At 37.1% G+C, this 11,044-nt stretch overlaps 1 protein-coding gene across 1 annotated transcript; it reads right to left on the reverse strand.

Annotated features, from left to right (window-relative positions):
- Positions 1-855: 855 nt before the first annotated feature.
- LOC587528 (uncharacterized protein C1orf43 homolog) lies at positions 856-9,343 on the reverse strand. The gene is made up of 6 exons (XM_787253.5): positions 9,217-9,343; positions 5,796-6,066; positions 4,731-4,900; positions 4,022-4,080; positions 2,605-2,701; positions 856-2,041 (listed from the first exon to the last, which is right to left on the reverse strand). Exons 1-6 carry the CDS (start codon positions 9,277-9,279, stop codon positions 1,790-1,792), a joined length of 912 nt encoding a protein of 303 aa, XP_792346.1. The 5' UTR covers positions 9,280-9,343; the 3' UTR covers positions 856-1,789.
- Between the last annotated feature and the right edge of the window lie 1,701 nt (positions 9,344-11,044).

Consider the following 11,044-nt stretch of genomic DNA (forward strand, 5'->3'; position numbering starts at 1 on the left):
AAGGAAAACAAGGTTGTTGATCAGGAATTCTATCTTTTGCTAAGCTTTGTGACTTCTCACCTCCAGTAGAATCATAATCTATGAATTTTAAGCTAAATTTACTTTCATTTCTGGAAATTTACTAAAAACAAACCAGCAACAACAATACCGGTATGCTGTACTCGATTTCGATTCTTTAAAGTGCAGATATTTCACAGCAACTTATTGAGGTTATGTTTTACCCTCTCAACGATTCAAACTTTGCATTAACTTTGATGACAAGTGTCATCAAGGTGTCGGAAGATCATTAACAGTCCTATGCATTTACACAGCACTGACATTCATGTACAGTAGATATACGACATTGAACTTGTGAATCTGGAAATATGGTTATTTTGTCTTCAACACATGCTCATTCAAGCAGGACTTGACAAATATTTCAGATTTTCACACAAAAGATACAGGCACGGTCCCATTTTGTTCAAAACTTGGTGATTCAGAGTGGATGATGAGTTACTCAGGAGGGGGGGGGGGGGGGGGGGGGGGGGGAGAGAACTTATTTGTTGGTTTGTGTTTATACAGTATATTACTGGCACTTCTAAACAACTATCCAAACTAAATTTCAATGGAGTATCTGTTGTAACTTCTGTCATAAACATGTAGTTTGTTGCTTTTCATTAACAATATTGCAATTCTTACTGAAAGAGGTAACCATGGTCCCGTTGCATAAAACTTACCATTGATGGTAACTTTGCCAACTACCTTTGGCAACTACCATGGTAACAGGGCTCAACAGCCAATCAAAATCAAGGTTCCCTATAGGGGCTCTTTTTCAGGGCGCAGTACATTAATAAGGCCATACACATACTGTAGGAGTTGGGTGAGTTGTACTTTATTATGTACGGTGAAGACAACTGGCATGTGAAAATAAGATATATGAGAAATGATCAAAAGGGAAGTACAATACATCATAAGAAAAGGATTCTTGATCATAATTATAAATTGGAATATATGTTATCTCCATTATGATGATCAAACCATTTTAAACTGGTGGAGAACTCAATGCTGAAAATTAAGTTTGTAATCGAATAAAGTACCTTATGTTGTAGATGAGTAATTTGTTGCACTGCGTCATAGAGACACTCCTTTTTGGGGGCTTCACATGGGGCCTCTTTCAGGGCATTTTCCATTGGCAGATTTTTTGGCTCTTCCCAATTTCTCCTTAGCTGCCATTTTGGGAGTTGATCATGATTTACCAGATAGTCTTTGAAGAGAAAGCCCAACTTAGCCCAGCGATATATCCTATATTCTGAACAGTTCACGTTTATTCAAACAATGTTTTAGCTCAATAGAAAACCTTTTGATTTACATTTATTTTGTCATGGACTTTTCCTTCATTGACAGAGTTCTATTTCTGAAGCGTACATATATAAGATTTAAATCGGCCAGAATCTTCAGTAAGATGTCACTTCTATTGCAACAATAAATATCTTTGATCTTCATAATCATAAAATTTGTAAATCCAAAGAATTCATTAATTATAATTGACCATCTTCATGGCAAGAAACTTTTTGAGCACATTGACCACTATTCCCTTTCAATACACTATAAAATCTATCTTGTGATCGCTCAGAGTCAGTGAACAGCGTCAGCATCTAGCTCCACTGATTAAGCCGCACATTCTCGCAAACATGAACACCAGGTTCAGATTAAGGTCCAAGAGTAAAATCTGTGACAATGGAGCAACAAGAATCCTTCACCACCTCAAAGAGGAGGTTTATCTAGAGTAGTAGCAGACAACAGGCTCAGCTCAGCCACTATCCTTTCTTGTGTATTGCATTCTATCAGGATTTCTAATAAGTTGAATACGCTCTGTGCTTCCATCATAAATGGTCTGTGATTGTGATTGGGAGCTACTCCAGTCTGTCATTCTGGATGTTTCATCAATGGTGCTCTTGGGGCTGAGCTGTTGAGGTGTTACATGGCGATGGATGCTTCCTGAAGATGTGGTGGCTCTGTTATTTGATGAAACATTGTCCTGGTTAGGAGATGGTCCAGATACCTAGCCATAAAAAAGAAAAAAAGAGCATTACACATTATTGTTCCAGAAAAAGTAATGAGCTGTCACTGTGTTTGGAGGATTGTTTCTTTATCCTTGTTTGCTTTCCTTTTTGTGAAGAAGACCAAAAGAAAAACATATACTAATTGTACAAGTATTGTATCTTAGCCAGAAGAGGTACATAGATGCTAGGTAATCTAATAAACATATATTTTATTTTATTATCATATGACTAGTTATTATCTAAGGATAATGCATAGTGAAAGAAATTCAGGTGGGTAATAATATCATAATCTGAATGACCGTAGAAAAAATGATTTAAGTACTTATCAATACTGAATGAGAAATCTGAGAATATTGCAATTTAAACATTTTTAGATCAATATGCCTTGGCACAGTGTTAACCAGATATTTACCCAACTAGGCTATCATTTACATGTAGGAGTTCACAACATTCAAGGAATTCTTGTAAGAGATAGCAGCTCTTCCAGATGTTTTTTAATACTGTTACTACTGTTACTACTATTACTGTTACTACTACTGTTACACATGTAAGACATATGTACCTGAGAGAATTGACTGCCAATACTAGACCTGGTTGGCCCTTGGGAGGGGTGTGCTGCCTGACTCACTTTCCTCTTTTTATGGCTTTTATGCCGCAAGCTGTGGGTTGAAGAAGAAGAAGAAAAAAAAACATAAATATTTGGTTCATTGGATCTACATAAATGATACATGTATGTGTAACATATTTCTTGATATCAATAACTGATACCAATAGTGCAAATTTTCAGAAGTTTCAAGAATAGAAAAGTCTTATCAATTTGATAACTCACTTCAAGTGATCTATGTGATGAAGTTAACGCAATTGATATTAGAATATACTTTTTTTGGTGGACAGTTGCTAAAATCGATTTTGATTTATCATTATTGATTTACCAATAGAAGCCATTGGACTATTGATTTCAATAGGGAATTCAGAATATGGGACCAAAACATATAATTTAAAATCGATATCCATATGTTAATTATTTTAACATGAAAGATTATTGGGAAATCAAGTTTACTATGAATACCTGCAAAGAAAAGTATACTTTATGAATGAAGAGTTTCATTACAATTAATACAATTGATTCTGGCATTCCAAGACAAAAAAAAATATGTTATGGTCAATTATGCACCCAAAAAAATACTAGTACATTCATTTATTAATATTATATATTGTATGCATAAATTCTAATAACATTTGACCACAACCAGAGCTAGTATTAACACAAATACCTAGGGTTGTCAGGGATCATCACATTATTCATTTACACTTTGTATTGTACTGAAATTTAATCCCACTTATCCATGTTCATGCCTCCGCCCATCTGGTGTCCAGTGGATACACTGCACACCACACATATGACTGAGACAGACTGCTTTCAAATTGGGCCAATTTAAATTATTTTCCCCCTCATTTGAGTGGTTTTCTCAAATTCGGTGACTGCTATATAAAGTTGAGTTCTGGTCATGCAATTGCATCGTGAAAGAAACAGTGTGGAATCAATCAGAAAAAAGTTGATTATGTAGCATACAGTTTTGGTGTGTACTGCAAGGTTCTGGAACCATCAAAATGATCAGAAATTTGGCCCAGTCTTGGTAAAGTAACAAGCACTGCACACAGAAAGATATACATGGGACTACACAAACATGTGGCATGAAAATGAAGCCCACATTTTTAAGCTGTTACTTGTCATATTTCAGATATGAAGGCATTTGAAGAGACATGCTTTTCACGGATGATTATTTTGTCTGATGTTCTTCCACACTTGCATAATAACAATGAAAACGCTCACAAATTATTTTTCATCTCTCCCCAGAACTCAACCTTCTCTTTTAATCACTTCAGTTACAGGGAGTGGATATTCTCTGATGACCTTCATTGTAATAACATCACTTCCATTCTATGATAACAGACACTCAGAGTATGTTTCTGCTTACCAGTTGATGAGCTCATGAAGCAATGCCATGTAGTTGTTGTACTCAGCTTCACCAAATGGCTAAAGAGAAATTAGGGAAAATAATTGGTCAATTATCTTTTAAATATGGTTGACTCTTTGCCCCCCTCCTCATAAAATATGTGGCCCTCCTGAGGAATAATTTCCCCATCTTTAGGTGATAAACTTGGATTGAACCTTCATATAATAAACAGAAGTCCTTTCTCTGGTATACTGTATATAAATGACTAACATTCCAATAGATATATCAGGTACCAATCAACTTGAAGAGCTTTTTAAGCTCTTACTTCTGTTTGATAATTTACAAAACTTATCATGATAGCACAAATATTTCTAGAGTTATCACCAATTTTAAAGCAAGTGAACATTTTCTATGGAACTTTGCATATCACGTAAGTCAACACTTTCAATACTCAAAATCATGATGTTGCATCTTTTTTTTTAATTTTTAAATCTACGTTCAGTATATATGTACAGTACTGTTATTATCATATTATTAGTATTAATATGCTACGCTTACAGTAATCGCTTATTATGGTTGATATTCATTATGTTTATGTTTTTCTAAAGAATTATATGATATTCATTTGTACATGTATTGAAATGTGTTATTCAGTGATTTATTTTCAATAAAATGGCCTGTCGGAGGGTCCAACAAATTGGGGGGAAAAATACTTGTTTGCACAACTTACCTTGCATCCAAATCTAGCATGCTCGTATGCATCAATGTAAGCCCTGCAGAGTGCATCACTGGCTCCTTTGAGTGGGGTCAAAGGTGAGACTTTAAGCTGCTTGATATGCTCTCTAACACTGAGACCAGTAGGGCGAGCCAGACGTCCGTCTAACTTTTTTACTTGCTCTTCTGTTTAGAAAGAAGTAAATAATAAATGAAGAAAAAAACATTCAGTCTCCAGCGCAAGAGAAGTATAGGAGACTGAAAATCTTCCATTTCATACATGTACATGTAGTTCACTAAATACATCCACTTTATCAGTTTATCTGTCATGAACTCTTTTCCCCATGGCAAAGAAAGAGTCCACCTTGATATTTAATTTGCTTGTAATGAATGCAGAAAAGTAAGAGAAATAGATCAATAAGTTTGAGGAAAATCTGATAAAAATATTAAAAAAATTATGGAATTTTAAAGATAAACTCCAGTTCTGGTAAAAAAAAGAAAACTTACACTGAATGTTCAAGATTACAAATAAATGACATGTGCCAAACAATTTTGGAAGAAAATGTATAATGGCTGAGTAATGAGCATAGAAAGACAAGGAAATCAAGGTTACGTACTAGCCCCGACACCATGTGTGTTGTCCCATATATAGCTTTCTGTGTACAGTGCTTGTTACTTTACCAAGACTCGGCCAAATTTATGATGATTTTGATGACTCCAGAACCTTGCAGTGCACACCAATACTTACATGCTACATGATCAACTGTTTCTGATCCATTCCACACCTTTTCTTTCACAATGCAATCGCATTACCAGAACTCACCTTTATCTTTAAGTTTAATCGATTAAACACAAAGTGGCAACTCTGTGACATTTACTCAGTTCTACGCAAATACATATATTTATAAAAAGAAAATCCCAGATACAATTATTGCACATTTTTTTACCTCCTTCTGTATACAGTTTGTATATACGGTCAAGGATTTTCTCTTTAAGTCCCAGGACTACCAAAATCATGCCACTGAATGACCTATTAGTATTTTAAACAGATAGGTAACAAAGCAATGAAATTTATTCTTACCGAAATGGATAAATGCATCAACTGCTTTCATTCTGTAGACATATGTGCATCTATCTGACTCTGTGTTAGCAAGATACTGCAGCCTATAGTCATCATCTGCAAGCAGTGTTGGGAATCCCTTGATCTGTTGGGTTCTCTGTATCAGATGCTCAATCTCTAACTGTAGTCGCTTTGGAGCACCATGACCGACAGCAGTATGAGGAGCCCTCCGCGACCGGAATTTGAAGCGTGTGATTTGTCGTTTGGCAAAGAGCATAACCATGAGCAGGAACTAGATTTGACAACAACAGCAGAAAAACAGTAAAACCATAAGATTGATGCAAGTCTTTATGCAAATCTATGAGCCAAAACATGAAAAAGAAAAAGTTGCTTAAATCGTCACACATGTTATCTACCGTAATGTCTCAGATCCTCATTACGGTAGATAACTTCACACAGGGGCGCGCCCGCCTGCAACCCACCATCGGTATGCACTTTTATTATATTGTGCAGCGGCTAGCGGTTTGCCGTGAAACCTGAGAAAAAGTGTATACTAATATCATTGTTTTTCCGAAAAATACTACAAAAATAACAAGAAAATTGACACAAAACAGGTAATCAACATAGCGAATTTTAACTCATGATCTTTATTTGGACATTTAATGAATATTTACTTCATTTTGGGTATGTTTTAGTAGGGTATCTCCATGCAGGAGTTGCGGGTCAAATTTTGGATACGTTTCTGAACAAGCGCCAAAACTTTGCAACGTAACCTTAGATTTTTAATGACATGAGCATAAATAGATTCAGCACTTACTATCAGACAATAATTGAACTTTAATATAGTCATACAAATTTAAAGAATATCCATTACCAGGAACTAGGTTTTTTCATGTCACATTTTGGAGTCCTAAATAGGGCCAAAAAATGGGTATTCGGTCACTTAAGGGGAAATCGCTAATATTTTTAATTCTTACCTCTTTTATTTGGCAATCTACCCATCAAAAGAAAAGAAATTTATTCCTCTAACATGATTTTATAGTCACTTAAAATATAGAATGATGATAAGCAAAATAGTTCCGAAAGAAGACGGAGCATTTTTCTGCCCAGAATTCGGTCACGCCGAATAGAATTTGGTCACGCGATTTGTGCGTGGTATCTCTGTTGCCAAGGAGCGAAGCGTATTTGCGCACTATTTTCACACAATTGCGGGATAAAGCACCGAATGTCAATGCGTTGACCGAATACTGGACGAGCGATACCGCATGGCAAGGGTATCGTATAAATACCTCTTGCACATCGGCAAGTGCGTCATTTGCAAATTCGCTGCGATGGAGCGAACACGGAAGAGCTCCTCTTCACACACATACTAAATTCATTGCGACAGCACACGTAGTTGTTTCGCAATAGACTTCTACATATGGCTATGCATGTTAGCGCAGAAAGTGCAGAAAGTTGCGCGACACTGACCAATTTTGAGCTAAGTTGGAGATCTTTCCGGGGCCTTAAAATAAGTTAAATCCGATTTAATTTTAAGAGTTAATTAAGAAAAGTTGTTCAGCTGCCAGATTTGTGCAAGTAGGGAGGCCAATGCCCAAATCTAACTTTTTAATTACTAATTTGTTTATACTAAAACTAAGATTAAAAGAAAGCATTTACTTTCACTAAGAAAATCCACCCATCTGCCGACTCCAGAAGTTCCATCAAATAGAAGATATCCAGCTAGTTCCTATGAGGTTCCTTCTACGCCTTTCCGTACGTACGAGCCTTGAAACAATTATATTTCATGTCGCAAAGTTACGTTCATAATTAGACAGGCCTGAGGGACAAAGTTCATGATGAAGTTTAAAACTTCGCGCGAAAGTGCAATCACTCAACAGCGGCTAGCCTTGAATCGGTCGCACACGTACACACCTTCTTCTTCTTAGTTGATCCCACCACCGACACAGGCAAGCCCCGATGCAGGCTGAAGTCCAGCCATCAATGTGCGAACGATTACATCTTCTACTACTACGAGCCGAAGACGATGGTTCAAAAATGAAGAATAGAAATATATATAATTCATTGATATTTACCTTAGATGTGCATTCCAATATTTGATTTCCTCATGAGTATTCCTTATTATCAACGATCGAGAAGTTACGAGGTCCAATTAACATCCATCTTGCAGCGAACACAATCATAGCGCACATCCATGCATGCAACGTACGTGTACTAATATTTCTCTCACTCTCTCTCTCTCTCTCTCCCTTTCGCTATACGTAACATACACACTCACTAACCATGTATCATACAACACACACCTTCAAATCATGGCTTTCATTTCAATTCTCAATTGGAGTATAGACTGCTCACGTAGACTTTTTTTTTTTACTGAAATATCTTTTTTAACACTTCTCATACATTACTGCACGACACTCGTATCTAGTGCTGTGAGAATAAGGTACTAGGGTCTATAAATAAGACTACGCTTTGCGCACGATCTGACCGGAGCTCAGATTATGTCGCAATACCCTTTATTTTTGGCGCGAACAATGACGTCACTGTTCACTGTTTTCCTTCTCATTTTGAGATGGATGTAGCTATAGGGCTCAAACCAACGCACGATTGACAGAAACATCGTACTCTATCTACTTTCGAATGTTCAGTTTGTAAAAATCTGTATTTAAAAAGATATAATCTTTTTTCTTTATATTTTCTAGTTGTTAGAAGTGGCAATTGTGAACATCTGAAATGTTGATCTCTATCAAAAGTTCTTTACTCAAAACGGATCCCATATTTTTAGGGTCTACCTTCTGCCAATGAGAAGGTTTTTAGTGAGCAAACCTCTACGCCCTCTAGGATTTTCTTAGTCGGTGGTGCGAGTGCGTCAAGGTCGTCTGCAACCACAATTATTGGATTAAAAAACGTCAAAATCTGCAAGATTGTCAACAAATGGTGAAAGACTGTTACAGATCCGTGATTATAGGTATGTTGTGAAATGTATAATTGTATTTTCTTTTCTTATTTTCTTCAATTTTTATTTTTACATCATTTTTTTCCCTTTGCTAATTTTTTGAAGTGGGCGACGAGCGCACAAATCGTAAGTGTAGAAGCCTTACGCCCGGGCATTGGCCTCCCTAGTGCAAGTTTCGTGGCTCATAAATTATTTTTTAAATTGTTACAGCTGTTGAAACAGCTGTCTGACCGAATACTAGGAATTGACCGAATACTGGGCGCGCTGGCCTACATAAAAAATTGAACCAGGGGCTCTGAAACACAACGTTATTTAAGTTATCTAATACTACACATATTGACATTGCATTGTTGTAGGAGTTGGTTAAGTGACCATACTGCCATGTGTATGAGTGGGTCTAACACTAAAATTCTGAACAGATAGTCTACTACAATATTAAACGTTAATTAAAGAATACCGAACGGACGTAAGATGAATATGACTTACCAAACCTCCGAATCCTCCTATGAGAATAAGAGTTGTCGGTAAAACCGGCGATAACTTAGACATGCTGAAATATAACGTTAAACAAGACGCTCTGTGAAACTAGTAGTATGATGCACTCCAGCAAAGCATAGATCTAGAGGTCAATGTTAACACGTATTAACCTTTAGCACTGCATAGTTGCTGTGAGGCGGGTATTAATAGATCTATACACAAATATACACACCACACAATATTGCATAGACTGCACACAATATCACCGATTGGGCTGATCGGCAAATTTGACACTAGACTTACAATTTGAATTTTTAAATTATTCTTTTTAATATCAGTAAGTTAAACATAATGTATTTTACTGCTATTTAGGTGTCATCAATCGTCACTAAAGCACCAATTTGAGTGAATTCATTTGAGTTTTGTACAGTGGTGTTTAAAATTTTGAGCATCAAAAGCACAGCTTTTACTACATAGCCAAGATAGTAATGCCCCTATGTGTGGTATGATGCTGATGATGCTCTGCAGCTCTGTCGATCGTCACATCACAGCTAGCTGCACTGTTCTGTGGGTATTAATCCAGTGTCTGCAAAATGAGCCTAGGCCTACTGCATTAATTATCTCGGATTTCTATTTTAGCGCAAGCTGAGGAGGAGCCCGCGGATACATTTGAGGACAAATTTTGAAATCGCCCCCATATATACAGAGTCAGAGGTGGAACCGAAGGGGGGGGGGGGCACCCTCCCCTCCCCACCCCTTCGGCGGCCTGAGGAAGAAAAAAAACGGGGAAAGAGAGAGCGAGAAAATAAAGAGAAAAGAAGGTATAAGGAGAAGAAGATAGGAAAAGGAAAGAGAGAGAGAGAGAGAGAGAGAGAGAGAGATGTTGTTTTTTTTGCTACCCAATTAATTTAAGTATTGGATATTGAATTGCATGGAAACCCCCATCGACACTGCAAGATATGCGTAATAAGCACATAAATGTATTTAATTCGCAGTGGCGAATCGGGTCTGATGGCTGTAGCCCCCTTTATTGGCGGCCTCAAAAAATGGAAAAAGACTAGAGAGCGATGGAAGAAAAAGGAGGGGAAAAAAAGAGAAAAGAAGGCAACAGAGAAGAGGATAGATGGAGAGAGGAAAAGGAGAGAAAGAGAGAGAGAGAGAGAGCATGTGCGTGTGTGTGTGTGTGTTGAGAGAGAGAGAATTGGTTTCCAACAAAATAGCCAATATGTGCAGTGCAAATTTCAAGGGACGAGTTAAATTTCTGTTGACCAAGATGGCTATCAGATTTTGAATTGCTTAAACTTAAGTGAGAGCGTCCATCAGGGCCCTGTCCCCTGCACCATAATATACAGAGGCCCTAATACAAGGAGTATCTCAGTTTGAACCTTAATCAATCTGAAACAGTAAGACCCAGACAAAAAGTTTTGGCATGTTAAGTAAACGAGAGTAAAGAGCAATTACCGGTACTCAGCTTTTTTCTGATCATTAGGTCATTATTTGGTTCAAATGTCGGACTATAGTTTTATCAGCTTTAAAAAAAACACAGACACATTTTGTCCATAACTTACTTACCTGTATTTGTCTTGGTCTTACCGTTTCATACTGAACATGCTCTTTTCTCTCTATTTCCTGTTCCCTAGCTCACATTCTTTTTTTCTTTTCTTGATGCCCCCTCCCATCTCTATCTCTCCCTCTCTCTCTCTCTCTCTCTATTTTTCACTCTTTCCCCCTCCACTCCCCCCCCCCCCCTGCATCCATTGATTTCGAGGGAGAAGACAGCGACCAAGCCTGACAATTTTTAATTTTAAAAAAATAGTCATAGAAAAATATTGTTTGG

The sequence above is a fragment of the Strongylocentrotus purpuratus genome, unplaced genomic scaffold, assembly GCF_000002235.5.
Source record: "Strongylocentrotus purpuratus isolate Spur 01 unplaced genomic scaffold, Spur_5.0 spur5_scaffold_9, whole genome shotgun sequence".
In the NCBI taxonomy this organism is placed as follows: Eukaryota; Metazoa; Echinodermata; class Echinoidea; order Camarodonta; family Strongylocentrotidae; genus Strongylocentrotus; species Strongylocentrotus purpuratus.

Excerpts from the sequence above, each read along its gene's own strand:
- LOC587528 (XM_787253.5), bottom strand. The coding sequence starts at position 9,279 with ATGTCTAAGTTATCGCCGGTTTTACCGACAACTCTTATTCTCATAGGA. Across the intron at positions 4,081-4,730 it reads ATGCTAGATTTGGATGCAAG|CCATTTGGTGAAGCTGAGTA; the intron begins GTAAGTTGTGCA and ends ATTTCTCTTTAG. Across the intron at positions 2,042-2,604 it reads TTGGCAGTCAATTCTCTCAG|GTATCTGGACCATCTCCTAA; the intron begins GTACATATGTCT and ends TTTTATGGCTAG.